General features: G+C 50.2%; 1 protein-coding gene across 5 annotated transcripts in view; it reads left to right on the top strand.

Moving 5' to 3' along the window:
- tox2 (TOX high mobility group box family member 2) overlaps positions 1-26768 on the top strand; it is a 300983-nt gene that overhangs the window by 210874 nt on the left and 63341 nt on the right. For all 5 annotated transcript variants that reach the window (XM_041203728.1, XM_041203725.1, XM_041203724.1 and 2 more), the window contains one exon: positions 25699-25944. In XM_041203728.1, the coding sequence (XP_041059662.1) occupies positions 25699-25944 (246 nt within the window). The remainder of the gene's footprint in view (positions 1-25698; positions 25945-26768) is intronic.

The following is a 26768-nucleotide window of genomic DNA, read 5'->3' as shown; positions in this document are numbered from 1 at the left end:
GAGGATTGTTGGTTCCTGGGGGAGGATTGTTGGTGCTGGGGGAGGGTTGTTGGTGCTGGGGGAGGGTTGTTGGTTCCTGGGGGAGGGTTGTTCGTGGTGCGGGTGGGTTGTTGGTGGTTGGGGAGGGTTGTTGGTGCTGGGGGAGGGTGTTGGTGCTGGGGGAGGGTTGTTGGTGCTGGGGGAGGGTTGTTGGTTCCTGGGGGAGTGTTGTTGGTGCTGGGGTGGTTTGTTGGTGCTGGAGTAGGGTTGTTGGTGCTGGGGGAGTGTTGTTGGTTCCTAGGGGAGGGTTGTTGTTGCTGGGATGGTTTCTTGGTGCTGGGGTAGGTTTGTTGGTGGTGGGGGAGGCTTGTTGGTTCCTGGAGGTGTGTTGTTGGTGGTGGGGGTGGGTTGTTGGTGCTGGGGGAGGGTTGTTGGTGCTGGGGGAGGGTTGTTGGTGCTGGGGGTGGGTGGTTGGTGCTGGGGGAGGGTTGTTGGTGGTGGAGGAGGGTAGTTGGTGCTGAGGGAGGTTTGTTGTTGCTATGGGAGGTTTGTTGGTTCCTGGGGGAGGGTTGTTGGTGCTGGGGGAGGGTTGTTGGTGCTGGGGGAGGGTTGTTGGTGCTGGAGGAGGGTTGTTGGTGCTGGGGGAGCGTTATTGGTGCTGGGGGAGGGTTGTTGGTGCTGGGGGAGGGTTGTTGGTGCTGGGGGAGGGTTGTTGGTGCTGGGGGAGCGTTATTGGTGCTGGGGGAGCGTTGTTGGTGCTGGGGGAGGGTTGTTGGTGCTGTGGGAGTGTTGTTGGTGCTGGGGGAGGGTCGTTGGTGCTGGGGGAGGGTTGTTGGTGCTGGGGGAGGGTTGTTGGTGCTGGGGGAGGGTTGTTGGTGCTGGGGGAACGTTATTGGTGCTGGGGGAGGGTTGTTGGTGCTGGGGGAGGGTTGTTGGTGCTGGGGGAATGTTATTGGTGCTGGGGGAGGGTTTTTGGTGCTGGGGGAGGGTTGTTGGTGCTGGGGGAAGGTTGTTGGTGCTGGGGGAGTTTTGTTGGTTGTGGGGGAGGGTTCTTGGTTCCTGGGGGAGGGTTGTTGGTGCTGGGGGAGGTTTCTTGGTGCTGGGGGAGGGTTGTTGGTGCTGGGGGAGGGGTTTTGGTGCTGGGGGAGGGTTGTTGGTGCTGGGGGAGGGTTGTTGGTGCTGGGGGAGGGTTGTTGGTTCCTGGGGGAGGGTTGTTGGTGCTGGGGGAGGGTTGTTGGTGCTGGGGGAGGGTTGCTGGTTCCTGGGGGAGTTTTGTTGGTGCTGGGGGAGGGTTGTTGGTGCTGGGGGAGGGTTGTTGGTGCTGGGGGTGGGTGTTTCCTGGGGGAGGGTTGTTGGTGCTGGGGGAGGGTTGTTGGTGCTGGGGAAGGGTTGTTGGTGCTGGGTGAGGGTTGTTGGTTCCTGGGGGAGGGTTGTTGATTCCTGGGGGAGGGCTGTTGGTGCTGGGGGAGGGTTGTTGGTGCTGGGGGAGGGTTGTTGGTGCTGGGGGAGGGTTGTTGGTGCTGGGGGAGGGTTGTTGGTTCCTGGGGGAGGGTTGTTGGTGCTGGGGGAGGGTTGTTGGTTCCTGGGGGAGGGTTGCTGGTTCCTGGGGGAGGGTTGTTGGTGCTGGGGGAGGGTTGTTGGTGCTGGGGGAGGGTTGTTGGTGCTGGGGAAGGGTTGTTGGTGTTGGGGGAGGGTTGTTGGTGCTGGGGGAGAGTTGTTGGTGCTGGGGGAGCGTTGTTGGTGCTGGGGGAGGGTTGTTGGTGCTGGGGGAGTGTTTTTGGTGGTGGAGGTGAGTGGTTGGTGCTGGGGGATGGTTGTTGGTTCCTGGGGGAGGGTTGTTGGTGCTGGGGGAGTGTTGTTGGTTCCTAGGGGAGGGTTGTTGGTGCTGGGGTGGTTTGTTGGTGCTGGGGTAGGGTTGTTGGTGCTGGGGGAGTGTTGTTGGTTCCTTGGGGAGGGTTCTTGGTGCTGGGGTGGTTTCCTGGTGCTAGGGTAGGTTTGTTGGTGGTGGGGGAGGCTTGTTGGTCCTGGGGGTGTGTTGTTGGTGGTGTGGGAGTGTTGTTGGTGCTGGGGGAGGGTTGTTGGTTCCTGGGGGAGGGTTGTTGGTGCTGGGGGTGGGTTGTTGGTGCTGGGGGAGGATTGTTGGTTCCTGGGGGAGGATTGTTGGTGCTGGGGGAGGGTTGTTGGTGCTGGGGGAGGGTTGTTGGTTCCTGGGGGAGGGTTGTTCGTGGTGCGGGTGGGTTGTTGGTGGTTGGGGAGGGTTGTTGGTGCTGGGGGAGGGTGTTGGTGCTGGGGGAGGGTTGTTGGTGCTGGGGGAGGGTTGTTGGTTCCTGGGGGAGTGTTGTTGGTGCTGGGGTGGTTTGTTGGTGCTGGAGTAGGGTTGTTGGTGCTGGGGGAGTGTTGTTGGTTCCTAGGGGAGGGTTGTTGTTGCTGGGATGGTTTCTTGGTGCTGGGGTAGGTTTGTTGGTGGTGGGGGAGGCTTGTTGGTTCCTGGAGGTGTGTTGTTGGTGGTGGGGGTGGGTTGTTGGTGCTGGGGGAGGGTTGTTGGTGCTGGGGGAGGGTTGTTGGTGCTGGGGGTGGGTGGTTGGTGCTGGGGGAGGGTTGTTGGTGGTGGAGGAGGGTAGTTGGTGCTGAGGGAGGTTTGTTGTTGCTATGGGAGGTTTGTTGGTTCCTGGGGGAGGGTTGTTGGTGCTGGGGGAGGGTTGTTGGTGCTGGGGGAGGGTTGTTGGTGCTGGAGGAGGGTTGTTGGTGCTGGGGGAGCGTTATTGGTGCTGGGGGAGGGTTGTTGGTGCTGGGGGAGAGTTGTTGGTGCTGGGGGAGGGTTGTTGGTGCTGGGGGAGCGTTATTGGTGCTGGGGGAGCGTTGTTGGTGCTGGGGGAGGGTTGTTGGTGCTGTGGGAGTGTTGTTGGTGCTGGGGGAGGGTCGTTGGTGCTGGGGGAGGGTTGTTGGTGCTGGGGGAGGGTTGTTGGTGCTGGGGGAGGGTTGTTGGTGCTGGGGGAACGTTATTGGTGCTGGGGGAGGGTTGTTGGTGCTGGGGGAGGGTTGTTGGTGCTGGGGGAATGTTATTGGTGCTGGGGGAGGGTTTTTGGTGCTGGGGGAGGGTTGTTGGTGCTGGGGGAAGGTTGTTGGTGCTGGGGGAGTTTTGTTGGTTGTGGGGGAGGGTTCTTGGTTCCTGGGGGAGGGTTGTTGGTGCTGGGGGAGGTTTCTTGGTGCTGGGGGAGGGTTGTTGGTGCTGGGGGAGGGGTTTTGGTGCTGGGGGAGGGTTGTTGGTGCTGGGGGAGGGTTGTTGGTGCTGGGGGAGGGTTGTTGGTTCCTGGGGGAGGGTTGTTGGTGCTGGGGGAGGGTTGTTGGTGCTGGGGGAGGGTTGCTGGTTCCTGGGGGAGTTTTGTTGGTGCTGGGGGAGGGTTGTTGGTGCTGGGGGAGGGTTGTTGGTGCTGGGGGTGGGTGTTTCCTGGGGGAGGGTTGTTGGTGCTGGGGGAGGGTTGTTGGTGCTGGGGAAGGGTTGTTGGTGCTGGGTGAGGGTTGTTGGTTCCTGGGGGAGGGTTGTTGATTCCTGGGGGAGGGCTGTTGGTGCTGGGGGAGGGTTGTTGGTGCTGGGGGAGGGTTGTTGGTGCTGGGGGAGGGTTGTTGGTGCTGGGGGAGGGTTGTTGGTTCCTGGGGGAGGGTTGTTGGTGCTGGGGGAGGGTTGTTGGTTCCTGGGGGAGGGTTGTTGGTTCCTGGGGGAGGGTTGTTGGTGCTGGGGGAGGGTTGTTGGTGCTGGGGGAGGGTTGTTGGTGCTGGGGAAGGGTTGTTGGTGTTGGGGGAGGGTTGTTGGTGCTGGGGGAGAGTTGTTGGTGCTGGGGGAGCGTTGTTGGTGCTGGGGGAGGGTTGTTGGTGCTGGGGGAGGGTTGTTGGTGCTGGGGGAGGTTTGTTGGTTCCTGGGGGAGTGTTGTTGGTGGTGGGGGAGTGTTGTTGGTTCCTGGGGGAGTGTTGTTGGTGCTGGGGGAGGGTTGTTGGTTCCTGGGGGAGTGTTGTTGGTGCTGGGGGAGTGTTGTTGGTGCTGGGGGAGCGTTGTTGGTGCTGGGGGAGGGTTGTTGGTGCTGGGGGAGGGTTGTTGGTGCTGGGGGAGAGTTGTTGGTTCCTGGGGGTGGGTTGTTGGTGCTGGGGAGGGTTGTTGGTGCTGGGGGAGCGTTGTTGGTGCTGGTTGAGGGTTGTTGGTGCTGGGGGAGGGTTGTTGGTGCTGGGGGAGGGTTGTTGGTTCCTGTGGGAGCGTTGTTGGTGCTGGGGGAGCGTTGTTGGTTCCTGGGTGAGGGTTGTTGGTGCTGGGGGAGGGATGTTTGTGCTGGGGGAGGTTTATTGGTGCTGGGGGAGGGTTTTTGGTGCTGGGGGAGGGTTGTTGGTGCTGGTTGAGGGTTGTTGGTGCTGGGGGAGGGTTGTTGGTGCTGGGGGAGGGTTGTTGGTTCCTGCGGGAGGGTTGTTGGTTCTGGGGGAGGGTTGTTGGTGCTGGGGGAGTGTTGTTGGTTCTGGGGGAGGGTTATTGGTGCTGGGGGAGTGTTGTTGGTGCTGGGGAAGTTTGTTGGTGCTGGGGGAGGGTTGTTGGTGCTGGGGGAGGGTTGTTGGTGGTGGGGGAGGGTTGTTGGTTCCTGGGGGACGGTTGTTGGTGCTGGGGGAGGTTTGTTGGTGCTGGGGGAGGTTTGTTGGTGGTGGGGGAGTGTTTTTGGTTCCTGGGGGAGCGTTGTTGGTGCTGGGGGAGGGTTGTTGGTGCTGGGGGAGAGTTGTTGGTGCTGGGGGAGTGTTGTTGGTTCCTGGGGGAGGGGTGTTGGTGCTGGGGGTGTGTTGTTGGTGGTGGGGGAGGGTTGTTGGTGCTGGGGGAGGGTTGTTGGTGCTGGGGGAGGGTTGTTGGTGCTGGGGGTGGGTTGTTGGTGGTAGGGGAGGGTTGTTGGTGCTGGGGGAGGGTTGTTGGTTCCTGGGGGAGGGTTGTTGGTGCTGGGGGAGGGTTGTTGGTGCTGGGGGAGGGTTGTTGGTGCTGGGGGATGGTTGTTGGTTCCTGGGGGAGGGTTGTTGGTGCTGGGGGAGGGTTGGTGGTTCCTGGGGGAGGGTTGTTGTTTCCTGGGGGAGGGTTGTTGGTGCTGGGGGAGGGTTGTTGGTGCTGGGGGAGCGTTGTTGGTGCTGGGGGAGGGTTGTTGGTGCTGGGGGAGGGTTGTTGGTGCTTGGGGTGGGTTGTTGGTGGTGGGGGAGGGTTGTTGGTGCTGGGGGAGAGTTGTTGGTTCCTGGGGGAGGGTTGTTGGTGCTGGGGGAGGGTTGTTGGTGCTGGGGGAGGTTTGTTGGTGCTGGGGGAGGGTTGTTGGTTCCTGGGGTAGGGTTGTTGGTGCTGGGGGAGGGTTGTTGGTGCTGGGGGAGGGTTGTTGGTGCTGGGGGAGGGTTGTTGGTGCTGGGGGAGGGTTGTTCGTGGTGGGGGAGGGTTGTTGGTTCCTGGGGGAGGGTTGTTGGTGCTGGGGGAGGGTTGTTGTTGCTGGGGGAGTGTTGTTGGTGCTGGGGGAGTGTTGTTGGTGCTGGGGGAGGGTTGTTGGTGCTGGGGGAGGGTTGTTGGTTCCTGGGGGAGGGTTGTTGGTGCTGGGGGAGGGTTGTTGGTCCTGGGGGAGGGTTGTTGTTGCTGGGGGAGGGTTGTTGGTGCTGGGGAAGGGTTGTTGGTGCTGGGGGAGTGTTGTTGGTGCTGGGGGCGGGTTGTTGGTGCTGGGGGAGGGTTGTTGGTGCTGGGGGAGGGTTGTTGGTGCTGGGGGAGGGTTGTTGGTGCTGGGGGAGGGTTGTTGGTGCTGGGGGAGGGTTGTTGGTTCCTGGGGGAGGGTTGTTGGTGCTGGGGGAGGGTTGTTGGTCCTGGGGGAGGGTTGTTGTTGCTGGGGGAGGGTTGTTGGTGCTGGGGGAGGGTTGTTGGTGCTGGGGGAGGGTTGTTGGTTCCTGGGGGAGGGTTGTTGGTGCTGGCGTTGCTGTGGCTGCAGTAAGGGTCACCCAGTGACTTCAATTTTGAAAAGGCCTGAAAGCACTTTCCTGAGGTAAACTTTCCCAAACTGATTTATTTGTAAAATCTTCAAGTCTTTGGAGACCAGCATCATTGGGAATCGGAAATGTGGAGTATGAATAAATTGCTCATTCCCAGTGTCATATTGGTTCCTCGTGTTCTAATTCTCAGGTCATATGATCTGGGCTCAGCCAGAGTCTTTTGAGCAGCATTGGGTTTGTTGAAAGCATTCTGCAAATGCTTTACGATGCACTTGGCCATAAGCTCCCTAGTCCTTAGCAGCATTAAGTTGATAAAGGTGTCAGGGGTTTGGATCCAGTCCGCTACCAGCTGAGGAAAGCATTGGTCAGCACGGAGTGAATGTCACAAAGAATAATTGTGAGGAAAGTGTCCCGATATTGTTACTGACTATAGCTGAACCCCTGGCAATGGCTCATTGTGGTAAAGCCCACTTAGTGTCACTTCCAATCGACTAGTCAAAAATCTAGCAGCAAACAGGAAGTGACAATATCAGTGCTTGAGTGCAATATGGCTGATTCCAGCTCCATGGTACTGAAAGAAACTTTCAGACTGCATTATACAAGAGAAACAAAACTCTCTGCATTATGTTACCGTTTTTTATAAACATTTCGCATCATGGTGTAAATCTTTCTTAAATTGAAAGCAGGAATCTCTGGCTGCAAGTGTTTGCAGAGTCTACTCATTGAACTGGAAGAGGATTCAGGCTGACGCTGTTGGGACTCGCAGAGTGTTGGTGAAAATCTAAAACCTCTGCAATTTATAGCCACCATGAAGAATTTTGTGGACCTCATAAACTTCAGGTTTTGAAAAGAAAGATTGCCTGAGGATAATTTGTTTTCACCAATTGATGATGAATACACATTATATTCCTACACTTGTTAGAAGTTTAATTAACAGGGTAATTTCCTGCTATAATTTATTTGAAAGTGAAGTCTGTCTGTCGTATACAGTGTGTCTCCTCAGCTCTCAATGGAGTCCAGACTTTACAAGATAAGTAGAGATTTCAAAGACCTTTTGGCCCATCTTAATTCATGGATTTGAGAGATCTCAATAAGCCCTGCATTGTAACAACCACTTGCTCCTTAAATGAATCCATGGATTTTTCCTCCAGCTTTTCTATCTTCACACTCTGACTAGGAATTTCCTGAAATGTTGCAACTGGTCAGTTGCACCAAAATTTCATTGCTACATTTTCAAGGGTTTCGGTGAAGGTTTCAGAGAATTGCATCGAGGAAACTCAGGTGTAGTGCAAAAACTGACCTAAGTCACCTGCCAAAAGTTCCCATCAATTGTTTCGGTCAAAAATCGGCATCACACCATGAAGCCTTTGTGTCAGTTCAAGTTTTTAGGAAATTCTGGGCCTTTGTGTGAAATTTCCTGGTACTTGTCCTAAATTACGGTTTACTAGTCTAGATCTGTGTTCCCTAGTTCCACTCCCATTGTTCAAAATAATAATCTGCATTAAATTCTCTATTCCTTTACTAATCTTATTACCACTATAAGGCCACTTTTCAGATGCCTCCTCTCCAGGCTGAATAGCACAGGTTTCTCTAATCTTTTCTCATAATTCAGGCTCCTCACTCTGTAGTCTAGTCTCCTGCCTCTTCTCTGATCTGCCTTCATCACTTGAATGTATCCCTTGTGCAGTTTGATCAGTGTCATGTTGAGTTGACTAGTCTGTTGTACTGTCTACTCTTTGACAATTGCAGTTCAACGTCTTACTGACTGGACTGATTTTATTTACTCTTTCATGGGGTTTGGGCATCACTGGCAAGGCCAGCATTTGTTGCTCATCCCAAATTGCCCTTGAACTGAGTGACTTACTAGGCCATTTCAAGAGAGTCAACCACGTTGCTGTGGGTCTGGAATCACATGTAGGGCCAGACCAGGTAAGGATGGCAGATTTCCTTCCCTCAAGGGCATTAGTGAACCAGATGGGTTTTTACGACAATCAGTGATAGTTTCATGGTCACCATTACTGGGACTAGCTTTCAATTCCAGGTTTATTCATTTAAATTCCACCAGCTGCCGTGGTGGGATTTGAACACATGTCCCCAGAGCACTACCCTGGGCCTCTGGGTTATAGTCCAGTGACATTACCACAAGGCCTCTGTCTCCTCAAATTGCTGCTCTGCATTAATTGGATGCATCCAGATTCAAGTCTACTGAAACTTCTGAGCACCTATTAACTTTATGGCCAAAACTTTGCTCTCTCACTGGCGAGGGGGGGAGTTGGGGGAGGGGGTGTGAAATTGAAGGGATGGGATTCCCTCTGGAATCCCACCTGCCCCGACCACACAGCGATTTTATGCTGGGGTGGGCCTTAAACAGGAAGCCCACTCTTGCCCCAATTGAGGCCCATCAGTGGCCAATTATTGGCCACATAGTTACATCTCGGGTGGGGTGCGCCTCCATCAGAAGCCCCCTTCTGAAGTCAGGTGCCCCCTCCAAGGCCCAGTGGACTCCGGATCTCTCTACACCCCCAACCTCTCTCTCAAGACCCCAATCACCCCCTTTACACACCCCCCCCCCTCCAAGGTCCTCCCTATCCTTGCCCCTTCCCCCCCCACCCCCCAACCTTGAACTTACCTGGGCCTCCAGTGTCCAGACTGAGGCTCCGACATCCTCCTGCATTTCTTCTCCTGTCCACTGCAGCGCTGTCGCTGCAGGGACTGGAGAGCTGCCAGCCAATCAGATTGGCCGGCAGCTCCCTAAGGCGGGACTTCCTCCCGAGCGTGGCGCACAAGCCCTGCCTGCAGTCACCTAACACTCACTGGAGCGCGAGGTGACTGGGAGGCACTCGGAGTTGGCGGGGATGCGTTCCCCACTGACTCTTCAGATGGCGGGAAGCGAGACCCCCCACCATCCAAAAAATTCAGGCCTATCGTTCACTGCTTCAACATGCCCAATGCCTGCTGTCTGCCTGTGTTCCTGTGTGAAAGTCTTTACTCTTTTCTGCATTAAGAGTTCCTGGAGCATATGTACACAAATCATTGAGGGTGGCAGGGCAGTTTGGGAAAATGGTTAAAAAGACATAAAGGCTCCTGGTCTTTGGACGTAGAGGCTTTTGGAGTACAAAAGCAAGGGAGCTATAATGAACCTTTATCAACTACTGGTTCAGCCAATCCTGGGCGCCGCATCTTAAGAAGGATGTGAAGGCTACAGAGAGGGCATACAAAAGATTTACAAGAACGTATCCAAGGAAAAGCGACTTCAGTTATGAGGATAGATTGAAGAAGCTGGGATTGTTCTCCTTGGAGAAGTGAAGGTTGAGAGGAGATTTGATAGTGGTGTTCAAAATCATTAGGGGTCTGGACAGAGTAGATTGGGGAGAAACTGTCCTCATTGGTGGAAGGGTTGAGATCCAGAGGATACAGGCTTAAGGTGATTGGTAAAAATAATCAAAGACACATGAGGAAAACCCATTTTCTGCTGTGTTTGGTTGGGATCTGGAATGCGGTGTCTGAGCGGGTGGTGGAGGCAAATTCAATTGTGGCTTTCAAAAGGGAATTGGATAAGTACTTGCAGAGAAAAAAATTTGCAGGGCTGCAGAGGGAGGGTAGCGGAGTGGCACTAGCTAAATTGTCCTTGCAGTGAGCTAACATGGATACAAAGGGCTGAATGGCCTTCTTCTGTGGTGTGACCATTCTATGATTTTATGATTCGGACAGTTGGGATAAATATGTCATTTCCAGGTTGGCAAACTATCTACAACAGGGGTTAGTGTTGCTGTCTCAACTATTTACAATGTATGTCACCAGCTTGGATGAAGGGACTATGAATTCCAATGTTTGTTTTTAGAAGGGATTAAGCACTTGAATGAAATGTTTGTTCTCATAGGTATTATGAAGTTGAAGGAATGTAAATGTAGTGAATAGGTTTTTATGAAGTTTTAAGAGAGCATAAGAACACAGAAAAGCCTGATTTTTTTGCAATGATGGTGAGTTTCTCTGTTGTTGTGAAAATGGGGGAAGAAACTGAAATATTGAGCACCCCTCCCCCGCAACACCCCCACAATGCTCTGAAACAGGGCACCTACCAGTTTCATAGGGGAAGGAATGGGCCCGGATTAGGATTTGTGCATGCACGTTTTACGGAGGCAGCTACCCTTATAAAACAAAGTGTGATTTTCATTAGCCAGGAGTAGTAAATACAACCTGTGATGATCAGATCTGGTTTAATAAGAGCAGGACCAAACACTGCGGAGTGCTATGGAGAGATTGGGTACTTTTTTTTAGAGAGATAAGGTACCCCTTTGGATATGGCCTGGGACGCCTTTGGAGAGGTTAGATACCCTTTGGGAGAGGTAAGGTGCCCTTTGCATTGTTAAAAGTGGACATGAATACGCGTAACAAGTGCATAAACGCATTGGAACTGTCAATGGAGCTGCCAAAACTGTCAAAAGTATCTAGAGGAACTGTCAAGAGGTTCTGTCAAACTGTTAAAATTGCCAAAAATGTTAAAAACACCTGTCAAGCTGTCAAGGCATTTGAACCCCCTGGCCTTTACATCTTTGAAAAACTGTGTGCAATGTTCGCAAAAATCATTGTTTGCTATAAGCCTGAGGGCTAGCATTACTGGATTTGTGTTGCATGACTGATTTCAGAACCTTCCATTATCACAATGGGATGCCTTCCATTTCACAGTTTGATTGACAGCTTCAAGCATTTATAGACCCTTTGAAGTGGGACTATGAATTCCAATGTTTGTTTTTTAGAAGGGATTAAGCACTTGAATGAAATGTTTGTTCTCATAGGGATTATGAAGTCGAAGGAATGTAAATGTAATGAGTTTTTATGAATGGGTTTTTATGAATGAGAGTTTTTTTAAGAAATAAATTATGCAACAGGCAATTAGAACTTAATTTTATTTAATTTCAGCATGCCTCTTAAGGTCAGCCCATGCTGCTTACTGGGTGAGTTGACATGGCAGATGTTAGGGCAAAGAGTGGTGGGTGGGGGGCATGGGTTGGCACTAAATTTATAGGTGCTATAAAGGGCATTGGTGTGAGAAGAGAGGTATAGATTGGCATAAAGGGTATGAGAGGTTATGGGAGTTGAGTGGAGAGGCTTGTTTTGGCTTGGAAGACATGTGGTGTGTGTGAAAGGGTGAGGGGGTAAGGGTTGAGGGCTGTTTTTTTTTGTGTTAATGCTTTTTTGACAAAGTGCCAGTGCACCGGGGCGGCCCTTCAGCCCAGCAGCCTCCATACCCCTTCTGTGGGCACCTGGCCCGAGTCCCAGTGAATCCCACCACCCCCCAGGATGAAACTCCCCATTTCCAGGGCACTTCCACCCAGGTCAGGCCTGCGGAGTCAGGGAATGTCCGGACTCTGTGCTCCCGAGCCAGGAGCGAAACTTCAGGCCAAAGAGTTTGCGAAGGGATAGAGGTAAGTTCAGCAGTGGATGGGGGGTGGGTGGGGGGGGGTGGTTTGGCAGATGAAATATCGGCTGGGATTTTCTGGTCCCACCCGTGGCTGGACCTGAAAATTTGGAGAGAAGCCGAATGTCCGTTGACTTTGGGCGGGGATGGTGGCACTGGAAAATCCTGCCCTCCGTGGGAAAATATTACATTATCAATTTTGGCAAAAAAGGCTAAAAATGTATTTTATTTAAATGGAGAGAAATGGGGAGGTTGGTTCACTAGGTTAAATCCTGGAATGAAAGGAAAGGTTGAGCAAGCTGGACCTAAACTCATTGGAGTTTAGAAGAATGAGGGGTGATCTTATTGAAACATATAAGATTCTGAGGGGGCTTGACGGGGTAGATGCTGAGACATTGTTTCCCCTTGTGAGGGTATCTAGAATTAGGGGCATAGTTTCAGAATAAGGGGTGTCCCATTTAAGACAGAGATGAGGAGGAACTACTTCTCTCAGAGGGTGGCGATTCTTTGGAACTCTCTACCCGAGAGACCTGTGGAGGCTGTGTCATGAGTATGTTCAAGGCTGAGACAAATTTTTGAACCGTAGGGGAGTCAAGGGTCGTGGGGAACAAGCAGGAAAGCAGAGTTGAGGCCACAATCAGATCAGCCATGATCCTATTGAATGGTAGAACAGGCTAGAGGGACTGAATGGCCTACTCCTACCACTAATTCTTATGTTCTTCTGATTCTAAATTCCATCTGCCATCCTTCTGCTCATTCACTTACTTACCTTGTCCAGCATTCCATAATTTCAATTCCCCTCTTCCTCCTGGTTTGCTTTCACCTACAAATCTGACCAATTTGAGTTGAGTTTGCGAATTTCAAAGCTCCCTGTCTGTAACTCAGCCATCATCTGCAGCAGCCTCCCCTGTCCCCGAACATTGGGAACTCTCTAATGTACAATGGCAGAAGATTATTTTCTGCATGAAGAGAACAAAGGAGTTAAAGCAGGGACGCTTGGTAGCATCTGGAAGTATTACACTGGGCAAAGTGAATGTCTTCAGCTACCTGGAGAGTTCTGACCTTCAAGCGAAAAGGTTAAATCCTAAATTGAAGAGTTTAGAATTTATGATTCATATTTACTTAAATGACAAGTGAGCACATCAAACCTGCCTGCGAAAATATAAATAATCTGGGAACAAAAATGAAAAACAATATCAGGCATCTACAAGATGGCACAATCGAAATGACATGTATGCTGCAATATTGCAGAGCTATTCCCAATCTGTGTGGGTTGAATTGAAAAAACTCTATTAAAAAACACTTGAATGACTGAGCAGAGAATTCATTGCTGGTGATCTCTGTGGCTGGGCCAATATTAAGAGTCAGATTGTGGCTGACAAAATGACTTCTTTGTATTCATCTGTCTTCCTCGAAAAACCCAGGGAATTGTTCAAAATCTTAAACATGCCTTGATATATGCAAAATGAACCTCCAATTTGCATACATATTTTGAGGAGTGTTCACCATTAGGATGGACAATGCAGTGGAGAATTCGTCTCTGTAAACGGAATTAAATGTTTCCTTGGATGACATTTTTTGCACAAATTTGCTCCTGGTTGCAGAAACTTGCACTGGGGAGACTCAGCATTTAAGCCAGTGTTAGGGCTCTCCCAGCGTCCGCTTCATTTAGATTTTTTTTTTGTGTTGTTTTCATACGCACCTCCCCCACTCTCTCTGCTTTTCCAATTGTGTCCGCACGCTGCATCTCGAGCCTGAATCACTATGGCAACAGCTGATTCTGCTCCACAATTCAGCAGCTTCTCAAAGACAACAGTCTTTCCAATGATTGGTTATTGTGAGGCAGACTCGTGTCAACAAGAGTGTCTGTACAAAGTGCAAAACCCACTTATTTAGTAACTTGTGAGGAAATACTTTCAGCAATGTTTTTGAGAAGTAATAAAGGAAGAGAAAAAATATATAAATCATCAAATGGGAATGACCAGGGACTTGGCTAAAGTAGAATACATTACGATAGCTGGAGCTGACATGTAGCGATTGTGGAAGATTGGACACTCTCGAATCAGTCTTCTGTGAGCCCAGGTAAATATAGGAATATCAATCCGGGTTCCCACACCTGATCACTATCCAAACAGACATGATAGAAAGCTAGTGCGTATGGACATGTGCTCTGAGAGAACCCACTGACACTCCGGATAACAAAGTGGTTGACACAGAGAGGAAGGGGTAAAATTGGAGGGTAAAAAGGAGCAAAGAATACTTCAGCTTTGTTATGCTGGGCCAGAGTTCACTGGTTTGTCTACTACCTTACATTTGAAACCATTGTGCACACTCCATTTGGACTCAATATATCACAAGAACCTAAATCTTCAATTAAATTTCATCTTTCCATTCTTACCAAACAGTTCTGATACATGCGTTATTGTTCCTGTAGATACCTTCCTTATATTTCACGTCTGAGTTCAGGGCATGTTACCTAGAACTCTTCTCCTTAGATGAATGGTGAACATTCCTTCCTCGATTTACTTCCCTTAAGTTAACCGTTCCTTGGCTTGTGGAAAGACAAATAAATATTCAACAAACTAGTCACTCGAAGATATACAAAATGGGGCAGGATTTTACCCTCATGAGCAGGCACTCGCCCAACCTGATCGGGCATAAAATGGAGCCAGAAGACATCAGGCGAGTGTCCTGAGTCCATCCCGCACGCGCGCAATCCTCAGGCCAGTGAGCGCGGGTGGGTGTCGGAGCTGCGCCCACCATCCATTAAGAGGTCACCTAAGGCCATTAAAAACCCAATTGAAGCCAATTTTATGTTGTCTGTGCGATTTTGCGCTCGTCGCACGGGCTAAACAGGCAGGTGGGCAGCCCACAATTTGCAAAACCTCATCCAAGGGCAGGATAAAAAGGGTCAGCAGCATTGCCAGTGTGAGCAGTGAGGAGCTTAGGAGATAGTTTGCTGCTGGTTGCTTATTTGAACTTGACAGCGTCGTCTCTGTTCTGAGCTTCAGTCTTAGCATTTCCAGGCTCCACTTCAGGACTCATTGCTGGGTCTCCAAGGCCCCTGGAGGATTCAGACCGTGTGGACCCTTCCAGGAATCAGACAGCCTTCCCTTACCCTGGTAACAGGGATTGTTGTCTCTGCTGGAGACACCTCCTCTGAGGAGGAAGAGAGGGGCAAAAGGGAGAGGAGGCCAGGGGTCCCAATGCAGCCTCCAGGGGAGGGACCTGTGGGAGGAGAGACGCAGGCACAAGGGGCGCAGGGTCAGCAGGAAGTCCAAGGTATTAGGGGCCGCAGAAGACGCCACTATCCTGCTGCCAGGGTTTACAGGCAGTGATGCAGCTACCTCAATATGTCCGAGGTGCAGTGCCGAAGGAGGATCCATCTCTCCAGGGAGACAGTGACCTCTAACTGTCAGGTGATTGGGCCTGAGATCAGCTCCGACTGTGTGGGTGGACCCTCCATGCCAGCGCCTCTGAAGGTCACGGTGGCCTCAACTTTTATACCTCCGGCTCTTTCCAGGGGTCAATGGGGGAATCTGTGTGGAGTCTCCCAATCAGCTGTCCACAGTTGTATCAAGTTGGTGACAGAAGGTAATCATCCATTAACAGGCCACTTAAGGCCATTAAAAACCCAATTGAAGCCAATTTTGCGTTGTCAATACCTGGTGTTCAGGTGGGTAATGACATTTATTCATTACCATATGGACGAGGCCTGTCAGACACAGCGAGTCAGAGGCTTCACGGCCATTGCTGGCTTCCCCCGTGTCCAGGGTGCTATAGACTGTACACATGTGGCCATCAAGGCCCCAGCAGGTGAGCCCGGTGCCTTCGTCAACAGGAAGGGCTTCCACTCCATGAACGTGCAGATAGTGTGTGATCACAGGATGCTGATTCTACAAGTCTGTGCAAGGTACCCAGGCAGCTCCCACGACATCTACACCCTCAAACACTCCCAGGTACCGGGGCTCTTCAGTGCTCCAGCCCGGCTGGATGGATGGCTGCTGGGTGACAAGGTCTATCCCCTCAGAAGGTGGCTCATGACATCTCCCCATCCAAGAACAGAAGCTGAGCAGCGGTACAATAGGAGTCAATATCACCACAAGGGCTGTGATAGAGAGAACCATAAATTTTCTCAAGATACGCTTCCAATGCCTAGACTATTGAGGAGGAGCACTACAATACCCCCCCAGAGCGGATGTTTCTGACAGTGGTTGCATGCTGCGCTCTCCACAACCTGGTGCTGGCAAGGGGGGAGTCCACTGGAGGAAGAGGTTCTTGATGCACCTCCATAGGCCACAGATGATGAATCCAGTTGTGAGTCAGAAGAGGAGCAGAGTGAGGAGAACACTGAGGGTGTGGAGACAGACCTCTGTAAACTTCAGGGAGGCAGGGACACCTTGATCCAACGCTCCTTCAGCTAGGCTGCCAAAAATCTGCTTCCCCCTCACGTCAGGGCTGCTACCTCCATCCCGGATTCTGAAATGACCCTTTCATTTGAATCCAAAGTCCACTCAGTGCCTGTGCAATAAAGTTTACAGTCACTCACAACCAGCGTTACATACAGGTGTGCCCTGTAGAGGCGACAAGCAGCTCGTGCGCCAATGTGAGGTAACTCTGGACCTCCCTGCTTACCATTGATGGACGGGCACCTCGCTGGGATACTGGGTGCCCAGTCCATCTCCCACACGGACACTGACCACCTGAGCTCAGTGTCTGTGTGGGGGCTGCAGGTCCGAGCACAGCCCCAGGAAGCCCTGATTCTGTCCCTGGAGCAGCCTCTCCATGAGAGTCACCATGTCCCAATGGAGTAGGCAGTGCGCTCGGCCATGAGGGTCAACACAGTGCTCACTCTCCACATGGGCTCCTCCACACCGAGACCCTGGTGGATCTCCACCAGACCCTCCCACACATCCCACTGGACATCCAGCATCTGCTGCCTAATGGACGACTCCAGAGGCTCAACATCAGCCTTCGACTCAGCATCGTCCTGGTCTCCAGCATTCCCCCGACTGCCGGCGCCATGGGCACTCTCTGCCTCTGCCTGCTCCTCAAGCGAGTGTGAAGTGTTCTCACCGCTATTTGCTGAGATTCTAGATGAGTATCTAATGCCCACTGAGGTGCTGGTATCTGCGCTGGTGCCTGGTTCAGAGAGCGGGTGTGACACAGGCGCAAGTGAAGCCTGGTGGTCCTCTGGCATCAGGAGTGGCCCTTCGGGGTCCAGAGAGCGAGTGCGTGGTGGAAAATCTAAAGGAGAACAAGGACATATTATTAGTTAAAGTCCTCACACTATCACTGGGCGTGCCAAGAACCCTGGTGAGACAACAGAGACCTGCATCATGGTGCCATCGTCTTCCAATGATCAATGGGGAATCCAGTGTTGAGGTTTCCATCAACGATGAGACTACACGAGAATGTTTGCAGCATCTGAAACTCTCACCTCAGTGCACCGCACTCTTACCTTCATCTGACAGCCCAGCCTCTTCGCGGCCAGTTGACTGAAATGCGTGGTGGCTCTCCAGCTCCGAGGCATCCTGCTCGAATCTGGATTGGATTAGGAGGTTTTGGGGGGCCTCGGCCTGTACATGACCTCTCAATGTTGTTATGGCTCATCTTCTCCTGAAGGGACAGAGGAGCATTGATGAGTCCGCTCTCTACCTGCAGCACCATTGCAGCCTGGCCAACCCCAGCTGAGGGACACCTCCCAGGGCACATCCTAGTCTTGGCCCTCGAGCTGCAAGACACTCAGTCCAAGCAGCCAGGACTCACCCCCTTGGCCAGCTCCGGCGTCATTGCCGGTTGGCACTCAGACTCTAACACCCCTGAGCTCCACGGGGAGACGGCCAGTCCTTAACACCTCACCACACTGACCCATGCCAACACGGCACTCACCCCTCCTGAGTGCAGCAGCTCGTTAAACCTCTTGTGGCACTGGACCCATGTGCGCCGCACCAAATCACGGCTGCTGACCACCACTGCCACCTCCTCCCAAGCTCTTTTTGTCAGGTGTGGTGTCCTCCTCCTTCCAACCCCTGGGGGGACAAGGGTGTCCCTCCCGGCAGCCCCCTCCTCCAGGAGGACCGCGAGGCACTCATCAGAAAACCGGCAGCTGGGGTGCCAAGTGCCCACCTGACCTGCCCTCCAGCCGGGCATCTCCTGTCACACTTGAGGCCGTAGCTTTGGTCTTCGGAACACTGCAAATATGTTCTTCAAGGAGCTGCCCGGGCCCTTTTTAAACCAGCCGTTCGATCGCCATTGGACCCAGCGGCTGACAAACCCCCATCCACCTCCGCCCAGCCCCTCCCAGCCATGAGGGAGACGCTGGATGAGACTTGATTGGGCAGCCAGTGTGAAATCCCGGCCGGGAGCCGATTGCGGGTGGTGGGTTTCCCAACTGGTCACAGGCCCATCGATCGTGCCCATTCACCAAGGGTGAGGCTCAGGCCATTGTGTAGAATTTGAAAAGTACAGTTTCACAATACGTGTGCAGCAGTATGGTACAGACTAATATTAGACAATAAACGTGCCTCAGGTTTTATTCCACAATAGTAGAAGGTTAGAATATATTGTATACCCAACAAAAAAAAAGTTTGATAAATATCAGGATAACAAAGGACTATCAGAGGGACATTCATAGACAGAATATTCAAAGGAACTGATATTAAAAGGACAGCCTGGGTTGCTTGTTTTGTAAGGGGATGTGAAACCAATCTTGCACACAGCAAGGTGTCACCAGCCCAACATGCGATGAATGTGTCAGTGATGCTGGTTGACGGGCACAAGTTGAATAGACCACAAGGTGGACTCCTCACTGTTCTTTTGAAATGCGCCATGGGATTTTTTACATCAAGGTGCACAGGCGTATGGAGAGCACCTCCAACAGTGCAGCACCTCCAACAGTGTAGCACCTCCAACAGTGCAGTACCACCAACAATGCAGTACCACCAACAGTGCAGTACCACCAACAATGCAATACCACCAATAGTGCAGTATCTCCAACAGTGCAGCACCTCCAACAGTTCAGTACCTCCAACAATGCAGCACCTCCAACAGTGCAGTACTACCAACAATGCAGCACCTCCAACAATACAGCTTCCAACAGTGCAGCACCAACAATGCAGTACCACCAACAGTGCAGCACCACCAACAGTGCAGCACCTCCAGCAGTGCAGCATCTCCAACAGTGCAGCACCTCCCACAGTTCAGTACCTCCAACAATGCAGCCCCGCCAACTGTGTAGTACCTCCAACAATGCAGTACCTCCAGCAATGCAGCACCTCCAACAATGAAGCACCTCCAACAGTGCAGTGCCTCCAACGATGCAGCACCTTCAACAGTGTAGTATCTCCAACAGTGCATCTTCATAAGCAATTGAGAACAGAGGGTTATAGGTAATAGAGTACCGATCAGAGAGATATTTGCAATAGAGAACATAGAGGTATTTACAATAGAGAGTAGAACAAAGAGGTATCTGTAGCTGGAAGACAAAGACATATCGCATACAGTTTAGAGGTATTCAGAAGAGAAGATAGAACAATGAGATATTCCAGTAAAGGTCAGAATATTTTTTTGTTTTGGTTATCCTGTGCTCAGGTTCCAGACGGGGACCCCTCCCTTGGTGCCTAACAATTACAGGGAGCAGTGGTTAGAATTTTGCGGCCTCAATCTTTCCATTTCAATGGCTGGAAATTCGCAGGCTGTGCTTTAGAGATTTCCCAGTGAGCAGCACTGCTAAACTGCAGCTCTGTAATATGAGTTCAATTCTATTGTGCAGCTTAGGTCGTCGGGAAAACAGCCCAGCTGCATTCTAAATTTCTAAGCTAACAGTATGTGTTCTGGGCCCAGCAGGTGTTCCCTTAGTGTTGGTAGTACGACAACTTCTGAATGACACCTCAACTTGCGCTGACTGAGGACCATTTTGTTCTGTGGGCTTTGGGTCTGCAGGAAGTGAATGAGTCTGCTTTCATTTTACCAGGGCCATCGTGACCTCCACCACCCAGAGGGACTTCAGGGCCGTGGTCTAAAACTTAGAGTCTGGGAGTGAAATTGGAAAACAGTTCATCGCCCAAAGAGTGGTAGTTTGGAACTCTCTTGTACAAATGTCAATTGATGCCAAATCAATGATTAACTATAGCTATATTCAGATGGTGCATTTGTTCCTTTAAATAGTTCTTAATAAATTGGGTGAAAAATGACAACTTAGCTTTTATACGAAAGGAACTGTCAAACTGCCAACGAGCAAGCAGCCTTCACTCAGGGAAACAGGAAGGTCACAGTTGGGTCTTCCTCTGAGGTGGTGCTACCATCACAGGTGCATTGGAACATCACCAATGGCAGGTACAGCAAGCGATCAGGAAGGCAAATGGATTGTTGCTTGCTTGTTACAAGGGGAATGGAATATAAAAGTAGGGGGGTTTTACTGCAGCTCCACAGGGCCTTGGTGAGACCACATTCTAGAGTACTGTGTACAGTTTTGGCCTCATTATTTAAGAAAGGATATAAATGCGTCAGAAGGGGTTCAGAGAAGGTTCACTCGGCTGATACCTGGGGTTGTGGGGGAGGGGTTGCCTTACGATTTAAAAATAAGGGGCCTCCCATTTAAGACAGAGATGAGGAGAATTTTTTTTCTCTCAAAGGGTCATGCATCTTTGGAACTCTCTTCCTCAGAAGAGAGACAGGGTCAATAAATAATTTTAAGATAGAGGTAGAGGTAGATAGATTCCTGACTAACAAGGGAGTCAAAGGTTATCAGGGGTGGAGTTGAGGGCATGATTAGATCAGCCATGATCTTATTGAATGGCAGAGCAGGCTTGAGGGGCAGAATGGCCTCCTCTTGCTCCTAATTCATGTGTTCGTACATATGTTCATATGCAAGTTCCCCTCCAAGTCACTCACCATCCTGACTTGGAAATATATCGGCCGTTCCTTCACTGTCGCTGGGTCAAAATCCTGGAACTCCCTCCCTAACAGCACTGTGGGTGTACCTACACCACATGGACGGCAGCGGTTCAAGAAGGCAGCTCACCACCACCTTCTCAAGGGCAATTAGGGATGGGCAATAAATGCTGGCCCAGCCAGTGACACCCACATCCTGTGACCAAGTAATAGAAAAACATAGGCAGTGCTAGGACTGAAGATTCATTTGCAGAATCACAAGCATAAAATCTTCCATACACCAACACATTCAGTCAGCATAATAGAATGGAACTGAGTGTTTTCTTTGCATTTATGTTTACCTTGACATATTTAAGAGAAATAACCTGATTCAGTTTTATTATAACAGCTGAACATTTATCACAAAAAATAATCACTTTTAACAAAGGTCCTGTCCTCAGTCTGCAAGCTACCTGGTTTTAAATCAATTAAAATGACCTTAATAAAAACAACATTGAACCATTTAAGATTTTCATAGCTATACAGTAATCAGTTTCTTAGTAACATATTTTTTTTTAACGTGTAAGAGAAACAGCTCAATTTAAAGAACCTTCTCAAGCTGCCACGATCACTGGGATTTCACCAGCCTCATCATTTCGATCGGGGTGGGGGGGGTGGGGAGAGCAGGGTGGGGCTAGTTGTTTGGTCCAGGTCAGCAATTGGGCAAAATTTTTCTTAAACTTGATTTTCGTTTAAAATACCACGATCCTGATGCGCTGGTTTGGCCGATTCCATTCAGACTCTGCTGCTAAAACCAGCAGGAGCTCTAACCCTCTTTGCTTAGTTCAGACCTCACCTGTTCCTGGGCTCTGTAGACTGTGGGGTGAAACCTTGTGGATTCACAGCGTACAAACACCCAGTTTAGAAGCACAGCGCCCATTAACTCCCCTGCCTCGATTCACAATACCTCCTCGGAGTTGGCAGTCGGATGACGAGTTCTTACACTGTTCCTTCCCCCAGGTGCAGTGAGTTCCTCTATCAGGTGAGAAACGCCAAAGCACTGTCACTGTTATTTCATCTTCGAGCAGACAGAGATTGGGGATATCTCTATGGTTACAGTCAGTGTTTTTGTCACGTACATCAGCCCCAGATACTGCGTTCCAATCTCAGTGGGCAAATGGGCTGTACAGTACAACACTGAGAGATGAATCGTCCCAGATTTTCACCAAGTGAGGTAGCGAGCGGGCAAAACGATGGGTGAGATTCCCCCCACCCACCCGCCGCTGGGATCTGCCAGTCCCCCCCACCAGTCAATGGGCTTCTGGCTGGGGGGGGGTGGGGGGCGGGGGGGTGGGGGTGCACTGCCTCACCCATGGTGGGGGTGGGGGGGGGGGTCCCACCCGTGACAGGGCCAGAAAATCCCAGCCGACGCTTTACCCACCGGCCGCGATAGCGGGTTTTCTCACCGTATCGTCCCAAACCCACCGCATTATTTATGCGTTCCCCGGGAAACACAGCGTTCCCATGGAGGGTGGGCTCTCATTCGCCTGCCACACCATCACCTCGCTTCCCCATCACGTCGGGCACCGTGTTTAATGTCCAGCTGCGCTCAGCGCTTCCAGCCCAGGGCTGCAACAGAGAAGACATGGCCCGAAAAGGCAAGAAGACTGCAGCCCTCGCTCACCCTTTGGACGCCCTGGAGGCCTGTGATGCCCTCTACCCCCGCTCTGTCTGCAGGAGGGGCAGCTACATCATCGCTCCAGCTTGGGAGGTGATGGCAGTGGTGATCAGTGCCAATGCTGCACAGAAGAGGTTGGCCATCCAGTGCAGAGAGAGGATGAATGATCTCATCCATTCCACCAGGGTAAGGCAACCATCTCATCACTCTAAACTCACACACTCACAAGCCCATCACACATTCACTGGCATCTCACTCACTGCCAGCTCAAGGGACATCACCACTCACTCTCTCACACACACCCTCACATCTCCATCTGGCCTCATCTCCTCTGGAGACTGCCCTCCTCAGCCCTCACCATCTCGAGGCCTCTTGCACAGATCAACATGTGCCCCCCCCACACACACACCCTGGGATACCCCCCTTCCCCAGTACAGCCCTCATCCTGCAGCCTCTTCCCTTGTCTGAGGCCACTTCTCCCCCTTACCCAGGCAAGCCCTAGTCTTGCAGCTGTACAAAGGCACCCCTGCCTTCCGGCTGGTCTGGTGGGTGGAGACCTGCCCACGAGCCCTCCTAACAGTGATGTGGCGCTGCCTGCGAGGCCTGGTGCTGATGACTGTGAGTGCTGCCTGAAGCAAGGAGGCGAACAAACCTCAAAGTCCCGAGCGAAGTGCAGCCGGCCAGGTGCATGCCTTATACATGCTGTGGTAAACATCCGGGCGGGGTGAATGAGTCCGCCGGGCTGGCCTTATATTGATATGCTGACGTATCACAATGAGTTTCCTGATGTCCAATGGCAGGGAATGTGGCCCACTATCCGCAGGCGGAGTGGATGATCGCAAACTTGTTTTACGACGTTGTGAAACCGATTTTGGGCCCTCTCACCATGATGTCTGCTGGCGCCACTGACCATGCCGGACACCGGCAGGCACAGAAAATCCCAGCCTGAGCTTCTCACACGCGAGGAGGAGTTGGGGTCGCTCCTTTCTCCCTCGCCCTTCTGTCAGCCTCCCTGTTCCTGAGCCAAGGGGAGGGAATCAATCAGATTTGCTTCTCCAGGTCATTAGTCGGTGAGTCACACCAGAAAGCCAAGTGGTGTATGTTTGTGGTTCAGTCATGGCATTCTCTGTGATCAGATACCTTGAGCCCTCACTGTTGGGTTCTCAACTGAGCAAGTTAGTTGGGGTGAATTTGTTTTGAGAGATGTGGGTTGCAAGTCTTGAACAATGAATGACCATCCTCCTTGTTACATCAGCACCAGCCCCCAATTACACCCTGTGCTCCATTCAGGGGAAAACTCCCACCCATCACCCCAAAACATACCAAAAGCAATGCTTCAGAAGAAAGCACAACTGTAACACTCCTGTTTCCCACATCGGCCTACTCCTTGGCAGTTTGACAGTTACATTTGCATAAAAGCTAAATTGCCATTTTTCACCCAATTTATTAAGAATCATTTGAAGGAACACGTGCACCATCTGACCACAGAAGGAAAGAAAGCTCTTCATTCTCCAGTAGTTCCTCCTCAATCTAATCAGCACAAAGAAAAGTTAACTCAAATACCTTTCCTTAAGAATTTATCAAACAGAGATCACAGGACAATTCATTTGCTTGCATGTTTCACAGAATGATATTGCACCATTAAAGCCAACCAATAAATCCTGAAGAAGTTGTTTGAGAAGTACCCTGTATTCTATTCTTGATTATAATCTGGAATCTACAGTGTGAACAAGAATCATTGCGGGGTTTCTGAGGGAATGTAAATCCAAGAAGTAACCTCAGACCACTAACCCTGGGCAGTTACACAGCCTTGCAGCCTTGGAGTGGTTTTAATTCCTGTAAAGCCACACAAGTCATTTATCCAATTTGTACCGCATTTTTCTCAGCAAGTTATTCCCACTGTGGTTGACTGTGAAAATTACAGCGGTACACCCACAAGCGATGATAAAAAAAATTCTCTTTGTATTGCCATGAACAAGGCTGATCTGTAATTATATTAGGAAGATAGGAACAGGAGGAGGCAATTTAGCTGATAGCTGAACTATGATCTAACTCCATATACCTACCTTTGCCCCATGACCTTTTATATCTTTGGCTATCAATCTCAGATTCAAAATTAATAATTGATTTAGCATCAAAATGTCATTTGTGGAAGAGAGTTCCAAACTACCAGCCTTTGTGTGTGGAAGTGTTTCCTAACTTCACTCCTGAAAGGCCTGGCTCTGGTCTTTAGACTATGTCCTCTAAGTCCTTGACCCCCTAACTTGCCAAACAGTTTCTCCCAATTTACACAATCTGTTTCCCTTAATACCTTAAAAACTTCAATCAAATCACTCTTGATCGTCCTAAATTCCAAAGGATACAGCTCTAGTTTATGTGCTGTCTCCACAATTTAACCTTGGAGCCTAGGTATCATTCTGGTGAATCCACCATGCAGCCCCTCCAAGGCCAACATATCCCTCCGAAGCTGTGTGCCCAGAATGGCTCACAATACTGCAGGTACTTTGTATAACTGAAGCATGACTTCTACCCCCTTGTATTTTTGTATTAGAGATCTTACTTTTGCATGCACCTACTGTGATTGTTTTTCATTATAAATTCCGACCAGATTTTTAAAGGGTTACGGGGACAATGTGGGGGAAAAGCCATTGAAGTGGATGATCAGCCATGATCGTATTGAACGGCAGAGCAGGCTTGATGGGCTTGTTCCATGTCCAGATACATAATGGGAGTTGCTGCTGTAAATTTGTCACCCTGAGAATACACCCTTCCTTCCCCCAGTCAAGATACTGGTCAATGGGTGTGATTACAGTAAGTTAAGTTTACATAGGCTGTTTCTATTTTAAATGTTGACATAGGCATTTATAATGGAAATACATTCAGAAAATAGGGCCGAGTACCTGCTTTTAAAATGGTGTCTGATTTAAAATGTGTACCTGGTCCAATTATCACCCAACATCTCAGTCCCCTTCACCTGAAGATGATGTTTATTCCTGACTCCCTGGGTGCAGCGTATGGAATCGGGATACTTTACTTTCTTCACATCAAACTCTTAAAGAAAAAAATCATTCTCCTTCTTTATTTTAAATTCCAAAATTCAGTAGTTTAAGTTATCACAATGAGTTTTATGATTAATAAAGAGTTGCACAATGTTTTTTGTCATTGACTAGTTAATGAAATGGAACTTGGTTTTAACAGCAAATTTACAAGGCTGCCTCCTGCTGGCCAATCCATAAAATGGTGATGCCTTATGGGGCACAATACAAACCCGGAGTCATGGAATATCCTGGGAATAGTGAAAAATCAGATGAAAACCCAGGTATATGAGGGGGAAAAGCCTCCCCAGCAACATAGTAAATGAAGTTAGGCAGGTCCCAGCTCCTTTGAGGCATTGAAAGACATTTATTGAAGTGGTTTTTGCTGGCACCGGTGCCCATTTCATCCAGTTTAGGAGTTTTCCTGTTGCTGAAGAAGGCCAGGGCAAAATGTATTTTTTTTAATTGGAAAGTAAGAAGGTTCTCCACAAAAAAAATCACAGGCGAGTGGTGGAGCTTTGAAATTCAAATTCTCGTTCAATAAGAGAAAGGTGGCTGTAACGCCAAGTTACATTTCTTGGGCTCTTTTTAAACACTGAACAGTTTTAAATTTAGTTCAATAATTAATGTTGGAATCTTACATGTGAAACAACCTTGTCTCGGTGAAGTTATTTCTGGGTGTCTGTTCCAGTTACTGTTCCATTCTAAATTTTCACTTTCTCCTTTTTCCTCCATGATAGTCCTTCGCTGGCCAGGGGCTGGGTGATGAAGACTATGAGATTCCTCCTATCACTCCTCCAAACCTCGGAGACCCATCCTTTCTTCATCTGATGGATCCTCATGCAGGCTACCATTCCCTGTGCCATTCGGTACCTCCCAATGGCCTGCTTCCTCAATACGCTTACCAAGGCATGGACCTTCCAGCAATAATGGTCTCCAACATGCTGGGCCAGGATGGCCATCCACTATCAAGCCAACTACCTATGGTCAGTGTCTATCTTTTGGCGGAACAATGGTTGGGGGGGGGTGGGGAGGGGAGTAGAGGGCATGGTGGGGGATGGTCTCTCTTTGAAGCTCTTGCTGAAAAGTTCAAGCATTGTATGTTGGACTATTGGAATGAATATCGGCAGTTGGAGTCAGGATAAGAAAAATCTATTCCAAATACATTTAATCCAAAGCCAAGCGATGTATAATTAAGACACTGAGCTGATCAGGTGCCATGAATTCCTGAAACAGCTAAACAGTCACCAAAGTGAAATTTCTCAGAAGAAAGACAACAGGACAAGCCAAACCAAGTTGGCATGGAGCCATGGATGTCAAAGTATAAAGAGTAGGCTCCAGGTGTGACCAGTTGAAAGTGATTTCCCGATACAGAATTTCGTGGTGTTATGATACAGCAGGTGGTATTTGCCAGGCTGATCAGACCCACGAGAGAAACTTGGCCTCCACGCTATCATAACAGTTTTGCAATTCGTATTTATTACAAGAAGGTTTTTGTGCCCTGAGCCCATTAACACCTTTAGAGATTTCAAAAATTAAATTAAAACATTTATTAACAAAATAAAAGAATAAAAGAGATACACAAGATTACAGTTATACAGTTACTTAATATTATAACAATTCCCAAAATTCCTGCTTAACCAAACTCCCAACTACATACCTCCTTTAAGGCAACAGTCCAAAATAGATTTTAAATTTATAGAGACAATCCCGCAGGGTTACCACAAGTACTCACTCGAGAGTGGAATTCCAAAGGCTTTTAACACAACTTTGGTTATTGGAACAGCAGACTTCTGCAAAGTGGCTAGAG

This window comes from Carcharodon carcharias, chromosome 14 (genome assembly GCF_017639515.1).
Source record: "Carcharodon carcharias isolate sCarCar2 chromosome 14, sCarCar2.pri, whole genome shotgun sequence".
Taxonomy (NCBI): Eukaryota; Metazoa; Chordata; class Chondrichthyes; order Lamniformes; family Lamnidae; genus Carcharodon; species Carcharodon carcharias.
Note: the sequence above shows the minus strand (reverse complement) of the source record. Positions and strands in the feature narration are given on the sequence as shown.